General features: G+C 35.5%; 1 protein-coding gene across 1 annotated transcript in view; it reads left to right on the top strand.

Annotated features, from left to right (window-relative positions):
• The window catches only part of LOC123686208 (lachesin-like), a 99,271-nt gene that overhangs the window by 15,532 nt on the left and 68,879 nt on the right, over nt 1–14,860 (top strand). Inside the window, exon 2 of the mRNA XM_045626222.1 lies at nt 11,141–11,289. Coding sequence (XP_045482178.1) covers nt 11,163–11,289 — 127 coding nt within the window. The 5' untranslated portion in view covers nt 11,141–11,162. The remainder of the gene's footprint in view (nt 1–11,140; nt 11,290–14,860) is intronic.

The raw sequence follows: 14,860 nt of genomic DNA, 5'->3' as shown, positions 1-14,860 counted from the left end.
AATGTTTGGTACTTTCTTTGTCTTTTTCCTTCTTCCCTTCTCGGTCATTTCGATTTATTTTCAGGTGAATTATGTCCAATATCTGGATTTGTCTCCGCTCTCACACAACTTCATTGCTGGTTGATTTTTGCTAGGACACGTACCAACCTTTGTCCTGGATCAGCATTCACGGTCTGCTATGCGACGAGTTTTACACAAATATGTATTTTTTAGTTTTTTTTCAGCGTTCCACATATCGCTCTCGAATAAAGAATCTGAAATTATCTTTTAAATGAGACCACTTAGAATTTATATTATTGTATATTTGAGTTAGCTTGGTGCAACATTAGAGAGAATTACAAATATTTCGATGATTCATTGATTTCATTGAAAAAGTTGTTGATAAAAGTATTCTGATAATGGAAACAAAACAGATCCAGAGAATATTATGATTTATCAGTTAGTCAATTAGTAATTCCTGGAATATTCAGAGAAGTGTTGATCCAAAATTTATGCGAGCACGATGTGTATGTGGTCGCCAATTTTGATATTTCAATAATTGTGCATAATAAGCCCAATTTATAATAACTGAACTGTTCATTCCTTATCTCATACAACTCATAAAGCAATTATTTCATTTGCGATGAATTATCGAGCCATTTTATGTTTAGGACAGTGTACCCTTGTAGTGTAGTGAGGTGAGCTTGGGGGACCCCCCGGATATTTATCATTTAACTAATGAAGAGCCAAATCTTGTATATTCAAATTTGTTGGAAGTAATTAGACCCTAATCAAAATTCAATTATCTCATGGTAACTATATTGCGCATCACCTACTGCCATTGTTAATTTCATCGACTATAATTTATGCAAGGCAATGCTATGAACAGTTTCGACCTGGTGTCAAGAGCTGTACGATTTAACGGATTCTGTGGCATAAGGCCATCCAAATCGATAGAATAACTTCCATGAATGTGTAATACGATAAAGACAACACTTCGAGGAAAACTCATTATCAAAATCTGGCATCATACGCTTTTAAATGGTCACATTTTAATGACATTATTGATGAAGATTTTGAAACGTCGTGACTTTACCTCTAATCTTGAGATTTCACAAGATTCTCAGCTAAAAATGAGGTGGATTCCTGAATTAGTTAATTATTGACACTGGTTTGTTTCTCCGAATTCCCTAATTCCTAACTTCAGTAAAAATTTCCGCTACTAAATTACTTTCATTTAGGTAGCTTCCAACGATCTCCTATAGTGTAAATAAATTTAAGTTACAAATTCGAGGCAGAGGCAATTTTCATGAACTGATAAATATTGCAGAGAATCACTGAAGATTATCAGAAAACACAAACCGAACTAACGATAGGAAATTCACCAATGAATCTTGTAGGATTTCACATATGCCTACTTATGCGTTTCGTCCCTGGCACACACACCGGACTCATCAGTGTGACTTTGGTATATTTGTGTGTGCCGTGTCACGTCTGCTTAGGGAATTTATTATTATCGGGCGCCGCCGGGACTCGAACCCGGCACCTTGTCGCATCTCGGTGAGTAAGTCTACACACTTACCCACTAGGCCACCGAGTGCTGTGTTAATAGTTGCTACGTGGAGCTTTTATGAGAAGCCGCCACAATCTGAAACTGACCTTCTCAGCAGACGTTGTTCAAAGAGCTAACAGCTTATTTAAGTAACTCCCAACGATCTTCTATAGTTCAAATAAATGTAAGTAAAAATTCGAGGCAGAGACAATTATATTGAACTGGCAAATATTGCAGAGAATCACTAAAGATTATCAGAAAACACAAACGAAACTAACGATATGAAATTCACTAATGAATCTGACCTTCTTAACGGACTTTGTTCAAAGAGCTAACATCTATGGTACGGAATTTTTGAGTCTGTTCATGGCCTTTCTGCCATAAATCTACCATATAAAATGTAAAATCAGGGTCGCAAGTCTGGAAAAGTCAGTGTCAACATGGGGGCAGTAACAAATTGTGTGGAAATTAAAACAGTCGTTTTATCATCCCCAAAGTACCAACCCACCTGTTCCAAGTTAGGAAAGGGTGGGATATCGAAGCGGCATTGCGATAAACAAAAATAACCCCGGCAAGAAGATAACAATTACAAGTATCATTCCCCTGTTTGCTCGGTAATTAGGGGGACAGATTCTTCCCTCCTCCAATTGTTCTGGAATCGTCGGGGATTTTTGAGGAGGGGAATTCAATTGAAGGGGATGCTATTTTGGTGTAGACGAGGATCTAAGCCTGGCTCAGTGACATAGATAAATTGGCACCGCAAAACAATTTCCTTCTTTTAATCACACTACATTCCCACTGAAGTCTAGCGAAGGAGAATGCATCTTTTAAGGGAACCGCTGAGGGTGCTTCTATTTGGAACAATTCTCAGATAAACTTGAAAACAAACTTTCCATTCCAGCCCGCAAAAAGGCCCGATAACTTCAAGCTGAAATAACTCCTGAAAAACGTTGTAGGCATCTGGAGGAACGAGGTCTGTCCAGCTCACATCGTTTCCCATAAAAATGCACTCTCAGTTCTTAATTCTGTTCAATCAGTCTGAACTGGATCCGCAGCTGAGAGAAATTCTTTCAGTGGCATTACTTTTCTTTATTACATTATCGTGTAGTCTGTTTTGCCAATTCATTTAAGTTCAACAAGTTTGGATTCGGCTTTCGTTTCGCTTTACTCCTACAACATCCCAAGCAAATGTCTTTAATTGATAATAATGCGAACAAGTTCGAATCGACTCGATGCAACCTACACAATTACTTCCCAATAGGAAAATCCTACTGAACACTCTATCTCAAAGTTATATACAGGGTGTTTCCTAAACATGCGGCAAAAATTCAGGGGGTTGTTCCTTGGACTATTTTAAGCATGTTTTGTGCTTGGATGATTTTTGAAAAACCTCTTTGTTTCGAAGATACAGGGCGAACAACATTTTTCATATTTTTAAAATTAATAATAGTTTAAATAAAAATGCGTACCGCACTGTGTTCACTAAGTAGGTACAATTTATTTTTAAATTTGTTTAACAACATTCCAATTACTAAACCCCTTAGATTATTTCCTATGGGGCCATCTAAAATCATTAGTTTATACCACTCCAGTAGAAAATGTGGAAGACTTGCGAAATCGGATCATTGCTGGGTGTAACTTAATAAGAAATGATCCTGGTGTTTTTGAAAGGGTTCGGCAGTCAATGAGGAGAAGGTTGGATGCTTGTATGCTGGCTAGAGGTGGTCATTTTCAACAGTTTTTGTAGGTTGAGTTGAATTTTCATGTAATTTTTCATAATAAAATGTTATTATCTGAAATTTTGTTTCCCCTATATCTTCGAAACAAATAGGTTTTTCAAAAATCATCAAAGGACAAAATATTCTTAGAATAGTCTAAGGAACAACCCCCTGAATTTTTGCCGCATGTTTAGGAAACACCCTGTATAAGTAAACATCATTGTCTTTCCTATCATTAATATTAAAAAAGAGATATTCCCAATTAAGGATTCACGGCTTGACTTGATATTCAAGCCACTTGACTTAGGCTTGACTTGAAATCAATTCAAGTAGTAGTTCTTCAATATCAAGTGAAGAACTTGATAAATAAATACTTGATTTGACATTGAAAAAACTATTACTTGACTTGAACTTGAGTTGATTTCAAGTCAATCCCAAGTCAATTGGTTTGAATATCAAGCCAAGTAGCTTGAATATCAAGTCAAGTCGTGAATCCCTATTTCCAATTGGGAATTTCTCAATTTCGGTCAAGACAGAAAATATCTATCAAAATTATACCCTCTATCACAAAAATCTCACATGATCATGAAGAACCATCCAAGTTGAAGCTTGAACGATGTTAAATCGGCTAAATTTCAGAATAAAGGAATGAAATTGAATTGAAAATCTGATGACATTTGTGGAGGGAGTCAGTCATACGACAATGAATGAATGGAGAATGGGCTTAAATTCATATTTCACACAGTGGAGTCTGAACATGCCCCGCCTGAGATATGTGAATAGATCTCTACGTGTGCATTATTGAATAGTCAATAAAACCCCCAGACTGAATGGAATCTCCTAACACCCGTTGAGTAAAAATACCAGTTGGAATTGATGTGATTGGAGTTTGTTTCACACATAAGGGAATATATGAGCGATTAAACATGACTATTTTTCACATCCTTCGTTTCGTAGCAACCCCACATAATAAATGCTTCCAAATCGTCTGCATACTATAAGTTGTGTTCACCTCAAATTTGTTCGAAATAAACAGTGATACTGATAGTTTTACTACTAGGATTAGAACTGTTGAATATAGGACAAATACTGTCCTAAATAATTTAGTTTAAGGCACTTTATTATAGATTAGCTCTGTGTAGGACACTTTAGTTCAGAAATGTGTAATTTAGGACAGTTCAGTAGTATAGGACAGTTTACTGATATAGGACAGTTTAGTAGTATAGAACAATTTAGTGTAAAACAGTTCAATGTGGTACTACTTAGTTCAGTGCCTTTTACTTTAGGATTGTTTCATTTAGGACAGTTTAGTAATATAGGACAGTTTAGTTGTATAGGACAGTTTTATGGAGAACAGGTTTAGCTTAGTTAAGTGCCATTGAGTTGAGGATGAGATATAGTTTAGAACAATTTAGTAATATATGGACTGCTCATTGTAGGGCCGTTCATATTGGGAAATTTTAGTTTAGTTTAGTTTAGGACCCTTCAATTTAAAATAGTTTAGATTCGTCCATTTAGTATAAGAGAGTGTGAGTTAACTAAATGAAAGATAAAAGGCAGAAGGGAACTTTCACTAGTTATCCATAAAGAAAGTGCAAATTACAATTCTCTTGAAGTTCACTGCAATATTACCAACCTATAATTTCAGTAGATCGGATTATTCATATCAGAATTCTCTGAATTCGATTTTGGCAAATTTCCGATGGAACAGTATCTATTGTTAACATTCAGCTGTTTAATATCGTATCTGACGAGCAGCACATATCGACAACACATCGAACGAAAAGTTTGATCAAAAAAAAAAAATAATGAGAGACTGTCATAGGTAAAAAACCCCTTTGTTCAAATCAGAATAGAGAGGCCGAGAAAAAAAGCAACACTGATTACAAACATGTGCAACGGTCAAATTGGTCCCTTCTTTGCATCTCTCATATTTCAGAATCCTCATACGTTATACGAATGTTCCAATCTTGATATTAATTTTTTAGGAGAAATCATATTCTTATGCTCTGATTCGTGAGAGAATCGATTGCTATGCTGTTTTGATCCTACAAACATAAAAACCTGATATTGATAATGACATTGAATACCTATATTCTAACAATAGCGATGAATGTTGACTTTGTAAAACCTCAGGACTACAAATATTTCTTTTTTCATAAATATTGAAGGCTTTTCTTTCCATGAAGATATTATTGACAATAATGGACCATATTTCATATAAATCCAGGAGTATTGATGCAATAGAATGGAACGAGAATGGAATAATGAGCATAGGAATAAAATTTACTTTCGAGAATGTGCTTTCCCTATTCAGAAAACATGGCTCAACTTATTTCAATAGCCATTTTCTAACCAGTTTTCAATGCACAGATATCTGGGAGGCATTCTCCATAATCATATTGTTCTTTTCAACCAAACTCCAAGGTTAATTAATTATCGTTGAATTTTATCGAATGAAATTAACTCATTATGAAAATCTAAAAGTGACGATACTGACTTTTTAATTATCACCCCTTGCTCTTTCCTTCCATTCACTTGTTTTCCTAATGGAATATCTAGAAACAATGTGCATCTGTTTGATATTTGATTAAACCCATATTTTGCTTTTAATTAACATTCGTATATAAGGAGGAAATTTTCTCTTGGGCTTACACTTTCACAGTGGGTTTGGCACATACTCAATATTGGCTAAACGATTTTAATTCGAGGTTTTCACTCGACTGTATTTCATATTTCCAGAACTTCGTGGACTATTTTCAGATTAAAATAATCCATTCATTCATCTTTATCTGAAAATACAAGCTATTATTGATGAGTTATTTTATTGAATGCATATTTTTCATAAATTGATCAGCTTGCATTCTGAAGAACTCACATAAAAAATATTTCCCTATCAAACACATATGCCCCAAAATTGAAGGTAAACTTTATTCAACATCTAAGGCTGAGCTATTTCCGTACAAAAAGCAAATATACTGTTGCCTTTCATTCCAGCAAACTGGGAAGACTCTGATATTTCACCAAAGGAAATTCCGATGCAGAAACCAACTAATAACACTAACTCAATTAAATTCTGAACAACCTCAGAGATTGCCTACAAAATACAATAATAGTTGCTCCTTCAGATCTATATCAAAGAGCCCCGAATCGAATTCGAAATTCTTTTTTTTTTCTTATTGATGTTTATAGGAAAACGAAAACTCGATAGATAATTCAATTTTCCGTTGAGGAAGGAAATCATTTTGTAAGGAGCATTAATACAGTTATAGGTGATGAGTATTTCCAGTTAATTTTCATGGAAAAACTTTCGGTCTCAAGGAAAAGTGTTACTTGAAATTATCAACCGAAAAACTTACCTTTGTGAAATAAAGAAAACACTGGGTATTTTTCAGGTTGATTTTACATTTCGGCTAATATAAAACAACTTGACTAGGTATTGAATATTTTCATAAAGTTTGAATATCCCAGGTGGGAAATGTCAAATATACCTGTAAAGTTTTTCAATAAATTCCAGTCCAGTTTTCCCAAAAACACGTTCATCGAAAGAGGCATACTGTTACAGATTCGCCAGAAAATAAGCTAGATGATCTCCTAGCTCTAATATCAAAGGAACATTTGCTTTTTGAATGATGCGGGTCATTACATTCAATATAATGTACTCTTTCAGCTTTGAATTGAAGGATGGATCACAAAGAAACTAAACTGTACTTACAGGAAAGAGAAATCTTGCTGTGATCGAAAGTGGGACCCAAATTTGAGAAGATATAAAAAAAGAATGAGATAATTGAGATATTTCCTAAGCGATGCTGCACTGAGTCGGAAACTATGGAAACGAATCCATTGAAAATGGATAATGTTCATATCTGTCATTCCGAGAATAAGCATCATCGTCATATTAGACTTCTCGTCATTGTAGCAAGTTGTGTAGGATAACACCCACTCATACTTTCTTACACTGGAATTCGGTATCCAGGTTGTCCAATTGAACTTCAATGCTCATAATAGACAATTCCGTTTGATGTCCAATGGCAACACAATAAAAACTTTTCAGGGTGAAATGAAATGTTCGAAGTCTACGATATTGAATCTAATGGTGACGAACATTCATTAAATTGCTTGTAATTGAACCAATTTTTGTCACATGTTTACAATCGATTGAGAAAAAGTTCATTTTGAAAAGAGGAATGGTATGAATTTGTAACATATAATGGAACATCATCAAGAAATTTATTGAATGAGTTTTAACAAACAGACTGAAGCTTCTAACTTTAGGTCAATCATTTTCCAATTCTTCATCCTGAAATATTTTGCAATTATGTCAGGCAGAACTCTTTATATTATTATGAACTGATGTATAAACTATTAAGTTAGGTAGATTCTCTCACTTCTAGATACGCATTAATGTGACATGTGACCGGCGAAGCCAAGTGATGAATCTAGATCCTTTTCGTTTTATAAAATTAAACACGAGCCTGAAAAGCACGAGAAATTCCTCGAATACCTCAACGATGATCCGGCAAAGAGTGTTAGCGCTGATCTCCACCTTTTTTTTTATCGAGAAATAATTCACACCTGCTCCCAATACTGTATAACCTCCACAAAACAGGAATGAAAATTTCAACAAAGATTTTCCGGTCGGTGGGAAAAATCATTAACGACGACTGGAAAAGGCAAGGCTCCATTGTAATATTTCACTTTGAAGGGACCTGTTTGTCATTTTTGTTTCCGCAATTCGTTCATTTATAAGGCATACGCCGTGAGGGTGCCTACTCATAAAACTCCCATTATTACGTGTTTGATAAAAAAAATAAGTACTTCCCGGAGGAAGCAATAGTCGAAAAGGTTAAAGCTCAACTTCCTACTTGACACATCTCAGATAAATGAGAAATGACAGGTTCAGCATGCATAATCTCAAATGGAATAGATGCAAAATTGACAAAGATCCAGTGAGCTACATCAATTTCATCATAAATTGGTAGATCATACCCAAATATCAAAGAAGATTTTTGAGAAATCACTGGGAATATGAAAGAAAGGAAGCAGTTATGGACATACACATTTGTCAACATGAAAAAGACTTTGACATGATATAAAATGAAGAATATCAAATTCTCAACTAAGCTGAAGGAAATGATGTCCTCATATGTAGCAAACAGAAAGTTTAAAGTAAACATATAAGGAGGTTGCTCGACAACAATTAATACACATCAGAATCTATAAGAGGTACAAAATGTTCACATTTTGATATCAGATATCACAGAGATGAATACTAAGACCCAAAGAACCTATTTTGGTGTGAAAATACGATTATAAAAGGGCAGAAAATCATGATGTTTCACTAGAGCCGTCCAACTTTATCTATTACCAACCAATTCAACGAAAAATATGAAGCAATATATAGTGTTCATACCAGTTATTGAACACGACGAGCAAATTATCTATGGAAAATTAAGTTACTCAAGTACACTCTGTTAGATCTACTTGGAGTTTTCCACATTATATCATTTGCTTCTTGTATACGTGATGCTTTGAATTACAACTATCTACATATGTTAGAGACAGTGTCTCTAATTAGAGACAGTGTCTCTAATTAGAGACAGTGCTCCTTACAGACAGTACTTGGGTACCTAACAGATTGCACATTGTGTCATTTGCTTCCTACATACGTTATGCTTTGGATAACTTCTATCTATATTAGAGACAGTATCTCTGATTATAGACAGTTTCTCTAATAGATACAAGGTCTTTAATCAAAGACAGTGGTAGAGAGTACTTGAGTAACCAACAGATTGCACATTGTGTCATTTGCTTCCTGCATATGTGATGCTTTGGATCACTGCTATCTATATTAGAGACAGTTTCTTGGATTGGAAATAGCATCTATATTAGAGACAAAGTCTCTAATTAGAGACAGTGGTAGAGAGTACTTGAGTCACCAACAGATTGCACATTGTGTCATTTGATTCCTATTCATGTGATGCTTTGACTTATCACTGCCTCTATTACAGACAGTATCTCTTAGATCTTAAAGAATCTATTTGAGTACCCAAAGCAACCTGAAGATAATAAAGAAACTGACAGAAAGTGACTGCAGATTCCAGTGGGAAACCCCTGCGAGGAAGAAGGAAGTGGTAAAAATTAATCAAGGAGCGTGAAAAAAAAATCGGTCGTCTGGAAAATATAAGGATCCAAGTGTCATATAAATTGAACTTTGCAACTCAATACGGCAGGCTTTAATAAACTCCATATATGAATTCATATTGCGTAAATTATTTCGAATGTATTCCGCAAAGTTTATAATGTGCACGCTATTATATTTGACAGCATAAGGCACTGCGTCAGATCGAGAGTGTAGACAGTAGATTGGAACCTCCGTAGCACCTGCGGCAGACTTCGTACCGAACAATTCAAATCATCTCTTTATTGTTATAGTTAACCAATGCACCCTTTGGCGCTTGCTTTGCCTGAAGGGCAAACAGCTGAAATCAAAATTCGATCTCGATGCCTCTCTGGAAAGTAAGCCGTTCCTAAGGCGGAAGGAGTTTATTAGAGGAAAAAAGCCTTATCGAACTTTATTCATCCGATATTACCTGAATAACATCCGCCGTTCAACCTGAAGAGCTTCTTTTCTACTGAAAAAATATTGATATAAGTGGAAACTATATGGCGGTTACCAAAAAAGATTGTAACTCCTTGAGGACATCCATGATCGATTGCTCGACCTGACACTGCCGAATTTATCTCGCAACAACAAACTTTTCACCTAGATACTTTTAATTTTCAATTCAATATCGATCTTCTTTAGGTAAATTTTAAATTTCGACCAGTAAAAATAGAGCTTACAGACCAGTTTTCAATAATTATTGAAATGAATAATATAAGCATACTTTCTTGAAATATTAGGCCAATTGAAAAGTCCCCGGTCTGATGCAGAGATGGCGGTGCTAGTATAAAATCCATAGGATTTTTAGTTAGTTCCAACCTTCAAACGATACGTGTCAAAATTTGACAGCAGTCCGACCATTAGTTTGTGCGTTATTGAGTTGTGAGTAGCTACTTTTGGTATTTTGAAAGAGATGGAAAAAAAGAATATCGTGTGCTTATAAAATAGTGCTTATTGAAGGGAAAAAATACAGTTGAAGCGATTATTGTATAACGTTATTGGATCGTTCAAAGGATGAAATCGTTAAAAAACAGCCCAATTTGAAGAAAAAAAGATGCTGTTTCATCAGGACAATGCGCCGTGTAACAAATCAATGAAACCAATGATAAAATTGCATGAATTGGTCTTCGAATTGCTTCTGCATCCACCGTATTCGCCAGATCTGGCCCTCAGCGACTTTTTCCTGTTCTCAGACCTCAAAAGAATGCTCGCTGGAAAGAAATTTAGCGCCAATGAAGAAGTAATCGCCGAATTTGAGGCCTATTTTGAAATGAAAGACAAATCGTACTACAAATATGGTATGGAAAAGTTGAAAGATCGCTATAATCGCTGTATTGGCCTCGAAGGCAAGTATATTAAATTACAAAATCGAATTTTGGCAAAAATTTTGTTTTCCTATGGTAGACCGGGGACTTTTCAATTGGCCTGTTAGTGGTCTACTAAAAAATGATCATTTCAAATATCATGATACTATGATACTAAGAAACTATTCTTGACAAAAAGTTTTTTCTGCGTTATATTTGCATAATTGTGCTATAATCAGCACTGAACTCTGGTTGGATGTACAAGCTTGACATAAATGTCTTTTAGGTCGCATATTTCTAGATCAGAAGAGTTAGCACTAACTGTGATGTAATTGAATGAAGCACGTATCACAATGAAGCCATTTTCTTGATGAAACTTCTTCTTTTTGTGCCAGACGCTCTGAAGGTTATTTGTTTTCAGATAACCAGAATGGTGCAGAGTCATGGGAAATTGTATGGAACCGAAGAAACAACACCGAATTGAAAGGTATCAGAATAAACATCGAAGAATGAGATCCAACCAAATTATGATTCTGCTCTGGGCCGTTTTTCAAGCTATCGTTTCCAGAGGTAAGTGAACTACATATGTACGAATTCATTATCGTATTGAACTGAGAAGGTTGATGAAATGACACAAATTTTAATCGATTTGGTCTCAATTAATTGAATACAAATGAATATTCATGATATTATCTCATCTCCATTGCACACAGGTACAATTTAGCATAGTAGGTTTAAAAAAATACATTAAAATATACAATAGTAAATGGAAAGTTGTATCATTATGTAGAAATGAAATTATTTATACAGGTTTGGAACTACATATTTAGAGGGGCACTCTATAAGGATATCGAAAACCGTTAGAGATACAGGGTGGCTTAAATCACGAAAAAATTGCGTTATTTAGGGATAAGTGTGTTGGTATCAATATCTCATTTGTTTCTGGAGATAACTTCACGAAATTCGGTTTGTAGCCAAGCTCATCTCCATTAATGAATAGCGTTATCCTAAGCACACAGGTGCAATTTAGCATAGTAGGCATAAGCACATACATTGAAATACAAAATAGTAAATGGAAAGTTATATCATTATGTTGAAATACCTTTTTTTTTGGAGAATGAATAGAATTTATTGAAACATCATTTTTGAGTCGAACTACAAAAGCTCACAAAGAAAAAAATTGTTGTTGCCAGTTGAATTTGAATATATAGCGTTGAGAGTGGCGGGTTCCACAAACAGATTTTCCAAAACGTTGAATCGGTATCGTGAATGTTTATTAAATAATAGCATTCACTGGAGGAGTTGAGCATGCGATAAACCTATCTCAAGCATTCAGACAATTCACGTTGTTTATGTATATCATATGGAAGACTTAAGAGCACCTGACTGAGAAATTCTCATGTAGGGGAATTGTGCTCGTCAAAAGATAAGCTTCGAATTAACTTCCTTCAATTCACCCTGTTCAGAATCAACTGACATCAGCTTCTGCAACATTCCTCTCTAGTCGGTGTAATCGCGTTTCACTTTTATCATTCATCCATCTTAATTTAATTGGAGAGTGTCTCGGGAATATTTTTGCTTTTGACCTAGACTAGGGGAGTTTCAGCGTTCAGGGAGCGTTTATTGAATTTTTGTTGTTGTCCCATCAGTCTGAAATTATGTCTAACAACCAGCAAATTATTATTTGGCAGAACCTTTTTAATCGGGTGGTTTACAGGGTGATTCAGCGAGATGGCCTAACAGACGTTTATGGAAAACTAATAATGAAAAATATAGGTTCTAATTTGAAAAACTTGCGTTTCGATAAATATGAGTTGTCTAAATACATGATCTTCCTATAAACACCCTGTACGTTTTTGGTCCAAGCCGCAAACAGCCTAATAAAACTGCATATTCGCAGAATCGAATAAAAAAAAATTCTTCCCAAAATAGGCTTGTTTTGCCGAAAAATTCGAAAAAATGTGTGTATTCATCGTCACCATTTTTTCATAAGAATACCATCAACTCATGAATCGTTGAGTTTTTACCCAAGGTATGGATGGCATATTGCTGAAATAGTCATCAAAAAAGCTATCAAATGATGCAATAATATACTGAATGTGCCATTTGAAAAAATAAGGAAGTAGTAGTCTGTTTCCGGTATAACTGGAAGTTGAAGAGATCTGAAAATATTTTGGGGAGAGAGATCATTGTCTCAAACCCCAATATGGAAATTTTCAGTTCAAAATTATGATTAGTTTTCCATAAACGTCTAATAGACCATCCCAGTGAATCCCTCTATTTGTCCCATGAATATTCAAAATAGAATACCGAAAATCATATCCTCCATTAAAATTGAGATGACAACAGTGAAAAACTTATTTTAGCCCTTATTTTGAATTATTCTCCCTAACTACATGGAATTAGTAATGTATATTTACTAGACGAATAAAATTGAAGTTGATGCCCTCCCAATATCCGAACCGTTGGTATATCCTACATATTGCGAGAAACTGAAGGAGAACGAAAAATCGAAGCTTAACACTGATTCCCTCGAGAAGAGAGTAGGCGATATGCTGATTTCAAGGAAGTAACATCCACTGACTTTTTATCTTTATTGTATTCTGGTTGTTGCGAATGTTTCACATAATCGAATGGCATTTACTGTAATGAATATTTGGAATCGTTTGAGATGAAACAAGTATCTAATTTTTATAATTCGTGTCTGTTTTAATGGATTGGAATGAATTAACGTTGATTGGTTGAATATTCTAGTGATCGAAGAAATATACATGGGCGTACCACTTTGCTTCGAAATAAGAGGGTTTTTTTTTGTGAAAAACTGGTTATACAATTATGATTCAAAGTATTGTCCATCGCTGGCCACTACTTTCTCTCATCTTTCGAGCAACGTACGAATCCCTCCCCTGGTCATTTTTGGAAGCGATCCACGCATCGCAATTATTACTTCTTCATTAGAGCGGAAGTGCTGGTCAGCCAAGCCGTGTGCCAGTGATCGAAACAAGTGATAGTCCGAGGAAAAAACGTCTGGAGAATACGACGGTTGGGGTATTTGCACATAGCACTATGAGGATGGTTTCAAGGAAAGGGCCTTATAGAGTACAAATAATGAGAGACTTAGAATAGTGCAACCAATCGATGAAAATCCACTTTAGAATGAAAACTATAAAAGGAATAATTAGAGGAAATGCCTTTATCCGAAACGCATAAACTACATAGACTAGGAAAGTTGAGCTCAATATAGTGTTGAAGGTATCAAATGGAGATATTATTATGCTCATATCTCATTAGAACTCTTGACTGCAAAGGAGAGCTATCTCAACGAGTAGGTGTGCTCGAAATTGAAAGCTAATCTGACAATCATCCCAATGATGGCGTCGGCCACTGGCCATCCACTGTTTAAGCTGAAGCTAGCTTTGTAAAGATCTATCCAGAATGGCTGTGATGATCGAACTCAAGGAACAATAAGAGTAAAACCCTTGCATACAAGTCGATGCTGAACAAGAGAGTATAAGCTCCTTATTCCGCCAATTTTCCGGCATATGTGCCCTAAAGATTAACTATAAATAAACCGGAAGGGTACACAATCAACGCTTCTCTATCCGTTCTTCCGTAGCTCTTTTTAAATACAACGTAAACCTGTTCGGCGTTTATATCTGACATTTATGGTCCAGCGCAGCTCAAATTGCTCCGCCAGACGTGTGTACGATACAATTCCATAGGTCGCATATACAGTGTTTCAGTTGCCGTCCGGATTTTAGCTGAAACCCAATTTACTGGCGGATTAAGACACTCCAAGCTATTCGCTAACCCCCCTAGAACAGACGGTGTTACGGTTCTTAATAAACGAAGACTATGTCATTCTCTCGGGCCATTAAACTTGAAATGCATAATGGTTGCCCCAACACAGATTAGATACTAGTTGTTTTCAGATTACGCCGAATGCTTCGATAAAAATATATATTTTCGAGGGATTAAATGTCACCGGAATGCTGATTCAAGATAGGAAAGTCATTATCCTCAGCCGTTACTATATCCTAGTCCTTATTCGAGTGTTCGTTCCACCTCATATGGCTTTTTTCTCCGCTTTCTTAAGGAACGTAGAGCGCTCCTCACATTCGGTCCTTTTATGCTCTACTTG

This window comes from Harmonia axyridis, chromosome X (genome assembly GCF_914767665.1).
Source record: "Harmonia axyridis chromosome X, icHarAxyr1.1, whole genome shotgun sequence".
Taxonomy (NCBI): domain Eukaryota; kingdom Metazoa; phylum Arthropoda; class Insecta; order Coleoptera; family Coccinellidae; genus Harmonia; species Harmonia axyridis.
This window is presented reverse-complemented; position numbering and strand designations above follow the sequence as displayed.